This window comes from Lampetra planeri, chromosome 30 (genome assembly GCF_965212315.1).
Source record: "Lampetra planeri chromosome 30, kcLamPlan1.2.h2, whole genome shotgun sequence".
NCBI lineage: Eukaryota > Metazoa > Chordata > Hyperoartia > Petromyzontiformes > Petromyzontidae > Lampetra > Lampetra planeri.
Window position 1 is genome coordinate 10824038 of NC_136136.1, and position 18196 is coordinate 10842233.

At 48.1% G+C, this 18196-nt stretch overlaps 1 protein-coding gene across 2 annotated transcripts in view; it reads right to left on the minus strand.

The window, feature by feature from the left end:
* LOC144728964 (homeobox protein Meis1-like) overlaps window positions 1-18196 on the minus strand; it is a 253698-nt gene that overhangs the window by 200971 nt on the left and 34531 nt on the right. For both annotated transcript variants that reach the window (XM_078608760.1, XM_078608759.1), the window contains exon 3: window positions 4164-4305. In XM_078608760.1, the coding sequence (XP_078464886.1) occupies window positions 4164-4305 (142 nt within the window). The remainder of the gene's footprint in view (window positions 1-4163; window positions 4306-18196) is intronic.

An 18196-nucleotide genomic window follows, 5' to 3' on the forward strand; every position in this document is an offset into this window, starting at 1 on the left:
GTTTGCTTCACCCAAAAAAAAATGAATACAAATTCGGATTTTCACTTAATTTCCGTGGCCCTGCATTCGAGGGATAACTTACGTCCACGCAACCCAACGGAGGACGTGGCAGCAGGCCGCTCTTTAACGACCGTGGAACAGGCACTGTCGATGTTGTTTTTGGTAAAGGGGCCTCGCGAAGTGGTGTCCCCCTTTGGGGACGCGGCGAGATGTTCCACTGACGTTCGTTTCACTTCACGAGACGACGCCGACAGCACGGCAGCGAACTCGTCGTTGGTTGCTTTCGTGAGAATAAAACAGGTTAAAGGTGCAGCCCTGTAAATGCTTGCTCATGCTACCGTTGGCGGAAGAACTCCAGGGAGCTTCAGAGCGCACCTCAAAAGGGTGTTTGGTCTACTCTTCCACGCCGGCCAGATTTATTAGAAGAGGTGGGAGTGCCCTCACTGGGAGTACCCACACTTTATCCCACTGCCGATCGACTGTGGTTCAACCTATCGGTACTGCCGGGTGGACAGAGGCAGAAGGAGATTTAAGAAACCAGCCCCATCATTGCAACTGCAGTGCCGGGAGATCGAAGCGGCGCATCTGGATCGCATTTAGAGTATTTGGCTGCTATCAATTTCCACACAATAAGCCCCTTCGTTGAGCCATTATTTGTGGCCAAGTCGCTTCTGAAAAAGAGCTACATAGCTCAGTGGGCCTTAGCTAGTAAAATGAAAAGTTTCGTTTGGTTAATAGGACAGCGCGCTACCACCGCGGCACCGCTCCCCGTAATGTACATTAAAGGCCACCGCACATCCATGCAAGGGCAACGCCACACAACACGGTGCGATCGTCAGCCAGGAGAATGACCAGAGGCAGGGTCCACTCAACATGCTTGTAGAGTATTCGGCTGCTATTAATTTCCACGCGATAAGCCGCTTCGTTGGGCCATCATTTGTGATGGTCGGGTCGCTTCTGAAAAAGAGCTATACAGCTTAGTGGGTCTTACCCGGAAAAATAAAAAAATGTTTGCAAGTTTTAAACTTAGTTGGGTCGTAGGTCTACAATATTTGAATTGTGAGAGCATGGGATAATTTACCAGGATACACAGGAATCGTCGGGCTCTGCACTACAGAGGCCGGTTTAAACAAAACACTGTGCTGTGTAGCTCCACGTGCCGTATTATTATTATCATCATCATCATGCCATATCATTTTATTAGTGTGAGCGCCTGGGGAATTCTCGGATAATGCATGCCGTGTGGTTGAGCTCGGTGTAATGTTGATACGGTAATATACAAATACACATCATACCCAAGGGTTATTACAGTCTGAACATTATTATCATCTTGTATAAAGCCTTTTATTCCATAATGTCAATTTCTGCCAATATACATTTGAGTAATTACTATTGTTATTTTTTTTACATTCATCGAATTTTTTTTTTTTGGCCTGGTAATTTATTTATTTCAGCTGACATCAGCAATGCCTGACCTACATTTTTTTGAATGCGTGCGGGGAGGGCGTTGATGGAGGCTTCACAAACGGGCATCCAGCACCCGCCTCCCATCGCTGCGCAAAACTGGGGAACCACAATTTGCACCGCGATGCATTTTCTGATGCACTTACTTTAGCAGATGCACGCTACCCGCGCACATATGCACGCACGCGGACGCAAGCACACGGCCGCACGCACATGGACATATGCACATGGACACGCAAACAGACAGGCACACGAACGCACCCACGCGGACACGCACACGGATGCACGCACACAGATGCATGCACACGAATATGGACGTACGCATACGGACACGCACACAGACAGGCACACGAAAAGCACACACGTGGACACGCACACGGATGCACGCACACGGACGTAGATGGCCAGGCTGAGCGACGTTAGCGGGAGCCGCCAAGGCCAGCAAGGTGCGAGACGTGGGTAGTGTGGGCCGTCACCGCGATAAATACAATAATCTACGAAACTTCCGACGCTTTCAAAATGCATCAGCTACTCGTTTAAGGCTGAGCTGACCTAAGGGAAAATGTCTGGAACAGTGTTCAAATTCCACTTTCTAACGATGCTCTCTGCATAGCTGCGAACTGAACCCGGGTCACTGGGGTCATCTCACCACGGTGTCGAGATGTTAGCTTCCTCACCTTGTATACAGGAGGTCGTGGGTTCGATCCTGACCCTGACACTTGGTGTATATTTGGAGTTTGCGTGTTCTCCCCGTGTTCACGTGAAATTTTCTCTGGGTCCTCCAGTTTTTTTCCTCCACATTTAGAATCAACATGCGTTTAGATTACCATGCAATAAGCCACTTCGTTGAACTATCATTTGTGGCCAGGTCGCTTCCGAACAAGAGCTACATAGCTCAATTGGCCTTACCCTGTTTCGTTTAAAGTTTGAGTTTAGAGTAAGAAGTAGCTTCTTACCATACGTTTGTATTTAAAAATATATTTTTTTAAAGGAAAAAAATTGGAACGTGTCCTTTACAGGACAAGTATAATATGCACAATTAACGGAGCGCTTTATTTTACCTCGTAAAGTAAATACAAATGTTGTTTACAGTTTTAAATACAAACGATAAATTGGTGTCTTGGGAGAGCCTCGCAAAGCCTGCTGGGACGAGGAGGATCGGCGGCAGACTTTGGGACAAGTACCGACTCAGCACTCGAAAAATCAAGAGGACCGGGACTTTCCGCCCGCGACTTTCTTGAAAGTCCTCTCAGGACATTCTGAAAGTCCTCTTGAGAGCAAATTGCCAAAGGGACAGTTACGGAGGTCCTGCGAGAGAGCGCCCGTGGAGACGCGGCGTCTCGCAATCCCAGCAACAAGACGCGCTCGCGGGCCAGTGATGCGACGCAACGGCAAGGGCCGTCATTCCATCCACGGCTTCTCCTGAGTGTGGAATCTACGTCGAGTTTAACACGTAGGCTTTCGCGACCAATGTCATCCATAATAAAGGTTGTGTTGGGTTAGACTGCGTAAATGTATACAAGTGTCGTTAAACCCGCCACCACCCCACACAGCCAATTAGTAAGGTTTGCCACGTAAACAGAACGTCCCGAATCGTTAACAAGTACAGCACACCGCTGTGTTGGAGAGCCAAGCCACAACATTTACAATTTTGTGGCTTTTTCTACAACACGCGTCGGGTGGTGGTGCGTTTAACAACACTTTTATATATTTACGCGATCTAACCCAAAAAAAACCTCTATTGTGAAATCTATGTAGAGCGACCAGGTTCACGCCGCGAAGGATTTCTTTCAGAATTGGCCGCTATTTTTTTAATTTTCATCATTTTATTGTGGGGTGTTCTTGCTCTACGGGATCGTGATCACAATTGCACAGAGCATCGTTTCGCCAGATTCATCGCAGGCAATCAAAAGAAGCAGTGAACGCCGCGCGCGCCGTTTATTGTATTTACCTTAATTCCCACTAATGAACGCGTTCAAGATAACGCGCCGGTTAATCCCTCATTAAATTTTACTGCGAAAATCTGGAGACAAGATACACTTTCACTAATCGGGAAACCTGGCATCTCTCGCTCCGTAATTGTCTCTCTGCGTTATTTGTCTGCGTCTCGATGCGTGTGTCCATGTCTGAGTGCGGCAGTGCATCCATCTCCCCTCTTAGACTCGCGTTGCTTTAGCGGCCACGGACAATGTGCCCTCTCGCGGAATGGCCGTGGATTTGATTAAGGGGTCTCGGACCATTTTACTTATAACGCCTCACCTACAAAGCTGTCAAAGAAAAAACATCTTTCTGGAACCGGTTAAAAATCGATTTTCGTTTAGGTTCATGGTCATAAAAGTTAGCGGTGGACTCCGATTTCGTGTTCTGGCTGGGCTCTCTGGTGCGTGCGTGTGGGGAGCGGTGGCATAACGGTTAGCGCGCTGCGCTGCGCTACGAACACGGCGACCCGAGTTCGATTCCGGCTAACGGCCAAAACCAATGACGATTATCTGAAGGGGTTCTAGGCCTCCCCTAGGTAGACTCAGCCTCAAATTTGTACCTGATGCTGTGTGTAAAAACATCGCCACTAGGGAGACAAAGGCGGCCGGGCGTGGTGCTGGCCCCCCTCGTGTGTTGTTCCGGCCTTCATAGGCGCTGCTCGCTATACGGGAGGGGGGGGGGGATCTTGTGTCTTTGTGTGTGCGTGGAACGCCCCGCACCTGTTTGGCAAACACCGCGATGTCCTCGCTGAACGACGCCGACGAGCAGACGTCCCCGCCGGCGATGCCGGGCTCCCTGGGCGTGCACGTGGCCAGCTCGCACTTCTCAAACACGAGCGCCAGCAGGGGGAAGAGCGGGTGTCTGCGATCAAGCGGCCCGCGGGACACACGGAGCCGAAGAGAGGAGAGGGGGGGAGAGACGCACGCGACGATCCCTCGTTTTAGCCTCCATCACCACCCACTGCTTCGGCACAGTGCTGTGAACGCGCCCCTTGCTTATCAGTGGCTGCTGCCGAGCCATCGGCCTGGGTGTGCACGCCCCGTTGAGCTGTCTCGGTGTCTCCGATTCACCTGTCGGCAAATCATCTGACGATGTCGCTGTGTGAATCACTGCTATGGCGAGAGAGCGTCACCTTGTCAGGCTCCCGCTTTTCATTTGTACGTGGGTGACCCCAACGTACGTTTGGGGCAAAGGCCGGCGTGGTGAGCACCTGTGAAAAGCTGGCACGGGCAAGAGTGTGGTCAGCACCACGCCCGGCCGCCGTGATTTATCCTCTGCTGATGCTTCCACACCTAGGCGAGGCCGAGGGCCGGTTTGGATCATCGCCACTGCTGCTGACCGTGAGCGGGAATCGACCCCGTGTGGCCCGGGTTCACTTCGCCACCACACCCCCACACGCACAACCGTCACCTACGCGTACTGACACGATCATCATTGTTCATACAAGCACAAAGAAACACAGCCATGCTTTCACACACACACACACGCGCGTACCTAACGCTGACACGTATAAGCAGAGCCGAGGGGCAAATCGGCACTCCTGATGGCCCTTGAGTGAGCAGTAAACATTTACCAGGGCAGACGATTCCACTGGGGGAACTACTTTCCTACCACGGTGAAGTCGGCCTCGCTCACGAAATCTCACCCTCCCCCCCGGCGCGTCACTCCGCCATGCGTGATAGTTCCCGAGCCAACGACCGTGCAAGGGCCATGATGATGGGAAGGGTCATTGGTGAAAAAAGAGTTCTGTAGCTCAGCGGATTCCTCCAGTTTCAATACATATTCAGATTCTGATGGTCGTGATTATGGTCTTCGAAAGAGGGTGCGATCCTCGAAGCCTGGGCATCTCAAGAGCGCCTTTACACCGCATCTCATCTGAACACATTTCAAAGGGTATCCCCAGTGGCAGCTGTCTCTGTGGGTACACGGTTACCCACAGACTCTCGGCCTCTGCAAGCAAGCATTTAGTCTACGAGTGATGACAGCCATGTACGATTCTCAATTCGAGTGAATGTGCGGTTCGTTTTAATGTCCGGGCATTGTACAGTATCTAAAACAAAATGTAACCTGCTGGAAATGTTTTCAAATAAAATAAATGTGGGCCGTCGCCGGCACGCGATGTGGTCGCGAATCCGCCGCAGACAAATGTCGACTTGGAGCCCTTTAGAGACCTCTCCCGTTGTTAAATCAGCAGCCGGACAATAAATGTACCCCTGATTACATCTGGTCTCAACATTACGAGAGCCCCCTTTGCCACCATTACGACATTGCGCCGTAGAGCTTTGCGTTTTATTGGATGATTCAGGGCTCGGTTTAAAAAAAAAAAACTTCAGGTGACTTTTTTTATTGAAATGTGTTTTTTTAAATAGCATTTTTCATTCTTTACAAACGCGCACACGCGTGCACACGTGCACATAGGCATTGTATAATGCCAGTTCATTTACTGTTAGCAAGCGCCTATTAAGGCTACACAATGGGGTGGTACAGCCAGTACTACCTTTGTATGTTCCGTGGAGATGCTGACACACTCACATGCTGCACGAGCAATGTTTTAATGTTGAGTTTACCTAGGGGAGGCTCAGGTCTGCTTCACATCGCCACTAGGGATGCCAAGACCAGGGATCGAACCCATGCCACTGCTGCCCACATCTTGCAAATTATGCGAAATTGAGACTGCGAGCCACGCCCTGACAGAGCATCGTCGTCGTCGCAAACTTCACAGCGACTGCAAAACCCACAGTCCCTTTTACACACACCTTTACATCATCCGCACCTAGTTTACACAACAAAGGCTCATTCTTAACAGCGTGCTTCAGTCGCACCGAACCTCACAAAATAATATTCAGGGCCTACCTTGGCTCCTCCCACCCTCAAGCAGTATATATACAAATACTGTTTCTTGGAATTTCTCTCACTTGATACAGCTATCGTGCTGTGACGGTTCCACCTGAAGACGGAAGCTTGTGTTGCCTCCGAAACGTCGTGATTTTTATTTTATTTTTATTTTACTTTTATTAATTAAAAAAGAAAAATTTACCTACGTGACTTTACCGAAAAAACCTAAGAATATGAATCTTTGCAGTCACTAAAGCTTCAAATCTAGAAGATGTAAAAACGTCCACTGTTGGGTCGGGGGCTGCAGTCTTTGACAGACTAGTCCATGACATGATGTTTATTCCACACCTGGTCGTCTTTGTCTCCCCAGTGCCGATGATTACACACCGCACCAGGCACTCATATAAGGCTTTGTCGACCCACAGGAGGCCCAGGACCCGTTCAAATATTCCCCGCCACCGTTATTGGTCGTCAGAGGAAATCGAACTCGAGTCGCCACGGTGGCCAGATGTTAACTACCTCTCCTGGTATGCAAGAGGTTGTGGATTCGATCCCGACCCTGACGCTTGTATATTTGGGCTTTGCATGTCTTTCTCCCCGTGGTTGCGTGGATTTGTATCCGGGGTTTTCCCTCCACATTTAGATTCAACGTGCGTATGAGAGCATTTGGCTGCAATGAACTTCCACACGACAAGCCACTTCGTGGAGCTATCATTTGTGGCCAGGTCGCTTCTGAAAAATAGCTACATAGCCCTTACCTGGTAAAATAAATAACTAAATTTATGTTTGGTTCATGATGCAGCCGCACTAATCACCACCGTGCCACCGCTTCCCCGCAATGGACGTGAAAGGCCACCGCACATCCACGCAAGGGCAACGCCACACAACGCGTTGACGCGGTGCGATCGCCAGCCAGGAGGGTGCCCAGAAGTGGGGTCATCCATTCAGTGGCTACTACAAAGCTCACGTGGTGGTGGTGGTGGACATAACGCGCGGCAGCTCTTGTCTTACTTTAATTTACCGTAGAGCGCCTTGACTAAGGCAGTGTTAGCAATTTGTGCAGCGGTACAGCGTGATGATATGAGATGGGTTGCCGAGAAGGATGGCATTGCGTGATGAATATGACGCCGATGGGTGAAATAAACGATGATGAAAGCGGCAGTGAGTGGTCGATGACGGATGGTTATGGAAGTTGCAAAGAGGGATGGAGTTCGTGATGGGGGGAGGGAGAGGTAAGGGGAGTTGGGGTAATCGAGGGAAAGCAAGTGAGTGTTTTGGGGGAGGAGAACGAAAAATAGACAGTGAGGCCGATTGTTTGACGTGTATGTATGTTGAACTTCTTTCGCACCGTACGTAGCCAACCGTGAAGGGGCAGGTCCAGTGCGAGGAGTGCCAGAAGTGAATGGTGATTGGACACAGGGAAGACGGTGGGGGGGGGGCAGAGACAGAGAGACGGCTGTGATTGTGAACGCAGAGGGGCGAGAAGGAGCGTGGAGGCGAGATGATGATACGCTGGGGCGAAACCACGGAGAGGTTTGTCGACGAGGGTGAGGAATTCGCAAAGGCAGCGATGATAGCAGACGGCAAGCCAGCGTGGCAGGACGAGGAGAGGCGATGTGTGGCAGTGGTGGGGGAGACTGAAGATGATCCGGGCAGCGGCAATTGGGATTTGTTGGCCTGGGATTTGTTTTTTTTGTGTATTGGTGCTGCTTGTCATAGGGGCCGTCCATGAATGACGTCACGCGATTTTGGACGATTTTGGACCCCCCCCCCCTTCGTCACACGCCGTCACAAAAAGTCAGACCCCCTCTCAAATATGACGTCACAAAGCTCTGCCCCCCCCCCAAAAAATATAAAACATGCTTCAAATCTCTTTAAACTATTGTCAGCGTACTGCGCATTTAATGTGGCGCTGCACTCTGATGTTGTAGGAGAAAACATTTATTTGAAAGTCTATTTAATTAAGTAGAATGTTTTGATTTAAAGCTTTTGTGACTGCAGGGATTCATATTATTGGTTCTTTCGGTAAAGTCACGTAGAAAGTAAATAATAAAGTAATAAAAATATTAAACAATATTTGCATTATTTTATTATTTCCCTTCTACGTGACTTTACCGAAAGAACCAATAATATAAGTAGAACATGTCTATTTATTTAAAGTTGCGCATTTTGATGTGACGTCACATTTCTCACCCCCGCCCCTCGTCCCACATCGTCACAAATGTCTGACCCCTCCCCCTAGGTGCGTGACGTCATTTATGGACGACCCCATAGCCGAGAGGTTGCTGCGTGACGCACATCCGTGGTGTTCACCGCAAGCCCCGCAGCGGCGAGCATTGTCGGAGGTATCCAGCAGGTAGAGGGTTCATACGTCTCTCGGATTGAGATTGGAGAAAAGAGACGACGGGAAGGAATTACAACGTCTAGCTCGCAGTGCGAGGGAATGAACGCAGAGTGAGAGGAGTGTTGTGAGCTGCAGCCTGGTGGGTGAGTGGGGGAGTAGAGTAAGAGGGTGAGTGTGTGAGTGGGTAAGTAGAGTAAGTGGGTGAGTGTGGGTGAGTGGGTGAGCAGGAGAGTCACTGAGTGAGTGGGTGAGCAGGAGGGCCAGTGAGTGGGTGAGTGAGCAGTTGAGTAAGTGGGTGAGTGACAGAGGGAGTGAGTGGGTGAGTAAGCATTTGAGAAAGTGGGTGAGTGACAGAGTGAGTGGGTGAGTGAGCAGTTGAGTAAGTGGGTGAGTGACAGAGTGAGTGAGTGGGTGAGTAAGCAGTTGAGTAAGTGGGTGAGTGACAGAGTGAGTGGGTGAGTGAGCAGTTGAGTAAGTGGGTGAGTGACAGAGTGAATGAGTGGGTGAGTGTGTTGCTGTGACCTGAAGTGTGGTGGTTGAGTGGGTGAGTGAGTGTGTGGGTGAGCGAGAGATTGAGTGGGTGCGTTAGTAGTTGAGCACGTGGGTGAGTGACAGAGTGAGTGAGTGGGTGAGTGTGTTGCTGTGACCTGACATGTGGTGGTTGAGTGGGTGAGTGAGTGTGTGGGTGAGCGAGAGATTGAGTGGGTGCGTTAGTAGTTGAGCACGTGGGTGAGTGACAGAGTGAGTGAGTGGGTGAGTGTTTGTGTTGCTGTGACCTGACATGTGGTGGTTGAGTGGGTGTGTTGGTTAGTAGAGTAAGTGGGTTAGTAGGTGAGCTGGAGTGAGTGGGTGAGTGAGTAGTTGAGTAAGTGGATGAGTGATAAAGTGAGTGGCTGTGTTGTTAGGGACCTGCAGTGTGGTGGTTGAACACTGTGTGGATTAGAGGAGACAGAAAGTCCTTGGCAGCAGAGTGATTTATATTCGGATGTAACACCTCACGAAACGATCTTTAAAAAAGAAAACATTAGGCTATGACGAATGACAACTTCTCCATTAGAGGTACCCGTCAATACACCTTCACACGCGACATGCATACAAACATTGCAAGCTTTCTTTGACAAATAAACCGGTCACATACTAAGTGTTGTGCATGTACGTATCTAAGCACGCGCACGCATGCGTGCACGTGTTCATTATTGAGCACACTGTATGTAAAACCTCGTGTCGCAGCCGCGGAGCAAATTCGACCTGAAGATGTTTCTCTCGCCAAGCACACGATAGATACGCGGGGGCGATAAAGTCTCGAGAAACGAGGCACGCGTCAAATGCGCCCGATGGTAAATCCATACGAGAATTACCGCCTTTAGTGACTCGCCGTAACGCAAGGGCTTCGGTCGACTTAGAGGAAAATCAATTGCACCCCTCACGACACCGCGTTCCAAATGCCCCGCGCACAGATAAAACAGATCGGATTGACAAGTACTGCGCTTGTAAGTTACACTTCTTTGTCAATCAACGGCTGAGCGAATGAAGGCCTTCGGGGCCGTCCATAAATGACGTCACGCGATTTTTGACAATTTTTGACCACCCCCTCGTCGTCACACGGCGTCACAAAAAGTCAGACCCCCCCTAAAATATGACATTACAAAGCTCTGCCCCCCCCCCAAAAAGATATAAAACATGCTTTAAATCGCTTTAAACTATTGTTATTGTAGCACGTATTTAATGTGGCGCTGCACTCTGATGTTGTAGGAGAAAACATTTATTAAAAAGTCTATTTAATTAAGTAGAACATGTTGTCTATATTATTTAAAGTTGCGCATTTTGATGTGACGTCACATTTCTCAAAGCCCCCCCCCCTCGTCACACATCGTTACAAATGTCTGACCCCACTCCCCCCTAGGTGTATGACGTCATTTATGGACGGCCCCTTCCCTGTGCCACGTCGGCCACGGGAGGTCGTTTGACCATACTTCACCACGCGGGTCAGTGCGGGTTGGTGAAGGAGGTGGGTGCCCAGCAGGGGCGGAGTAGTAACGACATCATCATACCTGTCAACCCCCTATCAGCGCCCTACCTTATTACAGACCAACTCAGACCTTATTGGTCACCCCGTGCCCCTTATAAATATCAACGTTCATCCTACAAAGTCACATCACGAGGGAGAAGCACAGACAAATAGACACAAACATTATGTTTTGCCCGTATTGAAATAGCTGTACGCCGTTTGGACCTGAAAACTCTTATTTCCCTGTACAAAAACACGGGGTAAACCGTATGGTTTGATAGCTATGCATTACACTGGTCAAAACAAATTCTGGCCTGGACTTTTGCAGCGGTTTTAGACTAATTTCAGGGTGCTGATTCCAAATCTGGTCTCAGATTTGCTCTATCACATCTCATTTTTATGCTATCGGCATACCCCATTTTCATTGATTTTACCCGAAATTAACTCTGTCACTTATGATTGCAAGATGTTGCGAGTCAGTGACTGCTTTAGTGTTAAAATATGGTGCTGTATTTTTAGGATAGTGTGTTTATAATATCATTTTATGTAGATATCCACATTTATTTAATATTTTTCTTCTGCAGTTTTTTATTGAAAATGCAATATTTGATATCTCAAAAACCTGATGTGATAGACAAAAACTGATGCCAGATTTGGAATCAGCACCCCAAAATTACATTCAAACTGTTGGAATACCTTATGCCAGAAAAAGTGTGTTGACCAGTGTTATCAGCTCATGGGGGTGGGGGGTGCCCCTCCAAGATGTGATGTCTGGCACGGTCGCACCAAGAGGCTATAGTATCTCGCGGCTCCTCTTGCCCTAATCACGGCGTCGTTTTATGGTCCCGCAAAATACAGCCACGACAGCTCTGCTTGTCGACCTGGCTACACTCCAACAACACGGACACGGCAACAAACATGCGATGCGCAATTCTGCGGAGGCCAGACGTTACTTCTCCAATTAACTTAAAATTAAAACGTGGGACGTAAATGAAAGCATTTTAATTTTTTTAAATATATGAATTGCGTTTTAATAAGTGTTTATTCTAATTATTTTTGTACACTGTGGTTGAAAACATATCTCGTGGTGGCTGTCCAAGGTTGGGCTCCAACTCGTAGCTTTGTCCACCAGGTGCCCAGGGACCGGTTCGGATGTCGCTCGCCATCGACGTTAGCTGTCGCCGGGGGAATTGGAACCCAGGCTGCCAGCTTCGCATTGCAGTGCGCACACGTCCTCCCGATACAAGGGAGTCTCAGGTGGCTCGCAATCTCATCGCCTCGGGGTACACGCGGTGACACGACCCACGCGTAAAGGAGCCCGGGCCCCTCGTGTTGTACATCAAACACCGGACACAACCGTCGGGCTCCCGTTGCTTTACAAACCTTGCGTCCCCGTCTATATAAACCCACACCCCACGCGCGCCCAAAGCTCACGACGAATGAGCCAAGACAATTTGTTTATTTGCTCTCGACAAGCAAACGTGACCTCGAGTTGCTTGCCCCCCCCCCCACTCACTCGTAGACGAGCATCCGCCGTGTGGCCTGGGCCACCAGCTGCTGGCGTGGTTGTTGATGCTGCCCGATGCAAACGGGAGACTTGCTCTACCGGAGCAATGTTTTGTAGCTTGGGGTTCGACGAACGTGCCTAGGTAGGGGGCTCGAAGTGCCCAACTACAAACGTCCGAACTGTGTGTATCTATACTCTTTAGTTCTTTCGGTAAAGTCACGTAGGTATAAAATAAAATAAATAATAAATAAAATAAAAAATTACATTTTTTTTTTACCGACGTGACTTTACCAAAAGAACTAAAGAGTATGGATCATTGCAGTCACGAAAACTTAAGATCTAGATTGTGTGCATGTCCTCTACGCTGAAATTATCTTGCGCCGTACGTAGACAACCGTGCGTGGTTAAAATTGTATTTGTGCTTTTAAGCATACTTGTGGCACGGGGTTTGATTCTTTGGGCCGATTAGATTTTAAGTTAAATTTTCTTGTAAGGACAACAAACTAAACACAAAAAAGCAGGAAGGAAGATATTGGATGCGCAGACTCTTTTTTACGGAAGATAAAACGGCATAGCACTCAACAAGTACCCTATTTAAAAAAAATTGAGATCCCATTAATTTGCCAAATATTTGCCACTACACCCTCTGTGAATGTCTCCATAACTACACAGGCCTCTCCTGCACCCATCACTCCTGCATCTGACCTCGTCTATCAACACCGATCCTCCTACATTTCCCTACAAGGACTCGTTCTTTCTCTCAAGATATCCTGTGCCATGGTGGAACACAGGCTCATACCTTGCTCCAACCCTCTTCTCAGATCTACCACTTGCCAGACTATTGTCTGTGTCTCCAACACCTCCTTCCTCTAACGGTCTCACAAATTCCCCGCACATCCAAGCTCAATGTTAACCAATTTCGTTGTTCAGGGCTGGCTCTAGCTGATAGCAATGGGATGGATACCCAATACCATTCATTAAAGAGGCCACAACCCTGCTGATGAGCCTTGGTGACATGAAGCCCAAAAACGACTGGGACATCATAAATCCGCAACGGCGATGAATTTGAATGACATTTAATTTCAACTATTATACAAAGCCCACTGGCAGCTGGATTAATTGATTTTTTTTATCATTGGTTTACAAGTTATGGAAAACCACGTAGGTTCGTTTTTTTATTATTTCACGACAGGTCATTGCTAAACGTGGGATGTGAGGTTCTTGCACGAAATGAATCGAGGTAAAGATAACGGGCTTCGTCCCGTCACCCGTCGTGTTGGCACACGATCCACTCTCCCAGGCTGCTTCTCTGCACAAGAATGTGGAGCCAACGTCGGAACATCGGAGTCGTTCGTCTCGGTGCGAGCCTGGCTCGGCTGCAAGCGATCAAACCGACGGGCTCGTGGCTACGCAGCAGCCGCAGACCATCACGGCGGAAGAGCGCCGTTGTTATGGGGGGAGAACTCGCCCCGAGTTGTAAACACAGTGTGGCGAACAGGCCCCGGACCGGTCATAGGGCAGCAGTCCATATGGCAAAATGCCCTGTGGGGCCGGTCTGTGTGCCGAAGTTGCACATGTAATCGGAGTAAAAATATTTATAAATATATAAAATATTTTTTTTTAATTAACATATTTTATTACCTCTAATGTTTCGATATAAAGCTTTCGTGACTGCAGGGATTCATCTTCTTGGTTCTTTCGGTAAAGTCACGTAGAAGGGAAGTAATCAAATAATAAAAATAAAACATAATAAAATAATTCTCACGACGTTTCGGCCACAACGCAAGCAGCCGTCCTCAGGTGAAGAAACAGGTCTGTCGAGAAGACAGCTTCTGAATGACACGCCCAAGGCCTGGAGTGTCTATTTAAGCTAGTTTGGAGCGGGAAGGTGCGTCTTAACAAAATAATTTACATATCAATAGGAATTTAGCATATTTATGGGAAATGCAGATATGGGATTAGTACTACTTGTGAAGTGCGTAGGAGGTGGGAAGGGGGTTGAAAGTCATTATGCCCGTGCATTATGCAGGATTAGCAGAATCAAAGGGAGGGGGTAGGAGTAGCATTAATGAAGTGAAGGAATGTTAATAGTATGTAGCTGCAGTAACTAAACCACTACGTAAACAACTAAAGTATAAACTACATAGTGTCATCAGTATACTAAATATACTCTCCAATAAGCTGATCTACTAACAGTAAGTAATACATTATAATTCTACGTCGCAAAATTATAATATGCTTTCAGCTAAAACTTTATTCTCTTACATCACACGGGTCTACCCCCTGCTATATACTGCCATCGACAAACCCAACATTAAATTATATACTGTATTACTATACACCATCTTATACATTGTAATATTACACTATGTATTATTCTACCCACCCTACTGTATATCACACTGCTGTATATTCACTATACAATTACGATACTATATATTACTTTATACATTGTATTAAACATTACAATTTTATACTATTTATTATTATACAATCCGCTATACACTATACCATTGACCGTCGCGTGAAAAATACTAAGAGGAAGCAACGAAATATGTCAATGGGAGAGTGCTGGTAGGAGGCTTGCAGTGGAGCAAGGAATCCATTCGCTGCGGAGAATAAAAGATATATAGTCAATGCCAGTGAGTGGACTGCGGTATGAAGGTCACCGTAAACGTGAACACAATCAGTTAAGATCCGAAATGGTTTATTACGTCCTTCCAATGATTGCTGAGCCAGAATCCATCTTCTCGGTTGAAATTGTCTCTGTGTTTGTATATGTGGATCGCATCATGAACGAATCTCTCATGGTAGCCAGATGGCTTGCAGAGAACCTCTGTCTTGGAGAAGTCAATATCATGTGAGCCCACTGAATTGTAACAGTGATCCGCCACGGCTGAGGTGTGTGTCCTACCGTGTTTCAAGTCTGCTTTATGTTCACGGATGCGGTCAGAGACATGTCGTTTGGTTTCTCCAATGTAACTGCTACCACAGAGGCAACTTAGTTTGTAGACGCCAGGGTACTGTATGTCTGGAACCACATCTTTTACAGACGGGACCAGATCACGGATTTTATGTACTGTGTTGAATCGGACCTGGATCTTGTGTTTTATCAGGATTTTGGAGATCTGTTTTGTGACCACAGCAATGTAGGGTAAGGTGATGGTTTTGAAAGGCTCCTCAACAGGATCCTTCTTGATGGTAGGAGTGATGGCTTTGTGGATTGTGTAGTCGGAGTAACCATTAGCCTTAAGAGCTTGGCGTACGTGTTTGAGTTCACTGGCAATGTGTTCCTGGTCGGAGATGCATTGAGCTCTATGGTATAGAGTCTTGATGAGGGAATTCTTCTGGAATGTGTATGCTTCATTCCTTATTTACGCTCTCAGCCGGCATTAAGTCCCCATATTCAGCAGCCCCCAAAGATCCTTTCTCACCATCCACCCATTTGTGTTTCTTTGGACCCAGCCCCCAAATTGGCCAAGGAGATCGCACGGCCAAATCACGCCAACACGTCGTCACACCGCAACATCTTAGCTACTTAGTACAACACAAGTTTGTCATCGCACAACAACTATTGAACAAAAATAACAATTAAACAAATTGCCCATAGCCCGAATTTGGGCCGGTGTGTTTACAAAACGCCTGGACCGATGTTTGTTATGCCAATCCCTGTCACTGGTGACAGAGTCGCTCGCCCCAGCACCAGCCCCCGTGTTGGGTGGGGACGCGGCAGGCGCTGGGCCCGATAGGCCGCTGGGCCGGGGAATTTCACGTGCACAGAGTAACGGGAACACCGGCCCCATCGCTCGCCAGGTTAAAGCCAGGGCTAGTGGGGGGGGGGGAGGTTTGTAGGCCACGCTGTGGGGTCACAAGGGGGAGGCAACTTTGGGAACACGCTGGCTAGTTCGGCATTGTGATCACACTTAAGTTGGCATACATTCGGATGTTAGTCATAGTTAATGGGCAAGTCGACACCAACAACAACAACCGGTGTATAATTGCCATGTAGACGGCTCTCAGTTTTACCAGCTTAGCCAATCCGTGCACTCAGCTAATCTGTTCATATTACCCTGATGACGACCGCTTGTGTTGCGATTGAAACGTCGTCATTTGTTTTATTTTATTTCTAACTACGTGACTTCACAGAAAGAACCAAAGAGTATGGATTCCTGCAGTCACGAAAGCTTCAAATCAAGATTAATACAATACAGTTCATAGCCCGATGTACGTCTCCACATTTTACGTCGTTTCAAGTACGTCGTCACTTTCTTATTAACGCCGCAACTACCGAATGTGCGTCGCCTCTCAGCCTTTGTCCCCACCTACCACTGCACACGAACTACCCTGCAACGTCCCGCATAATGTTTTTTTACTGTACTGCAGGGTACAATAGATTATTTATGTACAGTATTTCGGTGATTTGGAGAAAAAAATCGCTTTGATTGACGTTTCGATATTCGTCGTCGTGCCTTTCAGGAACGCATCCTCGACGTAAACCGGGGTGTGTATGTGTGTTGCCAATTGCTCTTGTTGGTCTTCCTCACACCACTGCCGCGTCTCATAACAATGCCATGTTATCTTAGCCTGCACACTGTACTCAGGCTCGTTCATATCGTCTCATCGCGGGTGGCTACGTACGGTTCAAAAGAAGTGCAACATACATTTGTAGTGCGTTCTAATCAGGTGCACACCAAGACTGGGAGGCAACACGTTGTATTCTCTAACACAAACAATGCTATTCAACGTTCCAAGGTTAACTATGTACATTTTGAGCGACTATGTACATTACAGGTTAACTACGTAAGGTGGTGGTCACCGTTCCTAACCACCTAACCACTTGAACGGAATCCCTATATGGTTGAACCAGAACAGCCGACACGCCATCGTGTCATCGCGTACGGAGACTGAAGACCGAAGAGCAAAGAAAACGACTTCTTTCCTGGCTTCTATCTCCTGTCGCGTGACCGGGCTCCGCCCCTGGTCACGCCCCCTTCTCGATCCTTCGCGAAGAGTCTGGGTCCACGTCACGTGGCCCGCTCACCCCTTCTGGGGGCCCCCGTGCCCCCTCGTCCGGTCACGTGCTCTCGTGGGGTCACCCAGACTGTCATGTCCTGACCCGACCTCCGTGACTTCTGGAATCTGCCGTCTAGGGAGCCCTTGTGTATAGTACACCCACTGTTGCCATAGAACGGCCCATTTATGTCGTTATGCATACATCCACGTGCAGTCGTAATCATTGTCATCCTTGTGTTCCCGCGTGTTTAATCTGTCTCGTCTCGTGCGTATTGTTTATCTTTTGTTCTGTCCCGTTTCTACAGTTGCGTTCACGTCGCTAGCTGCAATATAACATTCGCATGTCATCTGCGCACTTTGTCAACAACCCATTCCCAACAACGTGCACGACTCGATACTTGTAACTTAAAGGCAATAACTGATGAGTCAACGCACTTTTAAAGGGTGACATTCTAGTTTTGCTAACATTCGTTAATGTCCCTGTAGAGATGTTTTACTCACGAAACGGTGCTGTCATTGGCCCTTAACCCCCCCCCCCCCCCCCCAAGACACAACAATCTCTATCGTTCATCTCACCATGTTTAAATGCATACCTGTCAACCCCTTATCAGTGCCTACCTTATTACAGACCAATTCAGAACTTATTGGCCACCCCGTGCCCATAAACATCGCAACGTTCATCCTACAAAGTCCCATCCCAAGGAAGAAACACAAACAAATAGACCAAAAAAATGTTGCCCGTATTGAAACTGCTGTACGCCGTATGGACCTGAAAATTAAATTTCCCTGCACAAGAATGCGGAGTAAACCCGTATGGGTTGACACGGTATGTTAACGTGAAACTGTTCATTACCCGGCACGGCCCATCAATTGGGGCTCGATCCTAGACCACAACGGAGATTCGCGGGGCTGCTCAAGATGAAGTTATAGGCACCAGATCTGAACTTTACCTCCGACTTAGGGGCGACATTAACAAGCAAGCAGCTCTAGGCATTGCACTGGGGAGCGGTAAACCCGGCGACCCGGGTTCGATTCCCGCTCACGG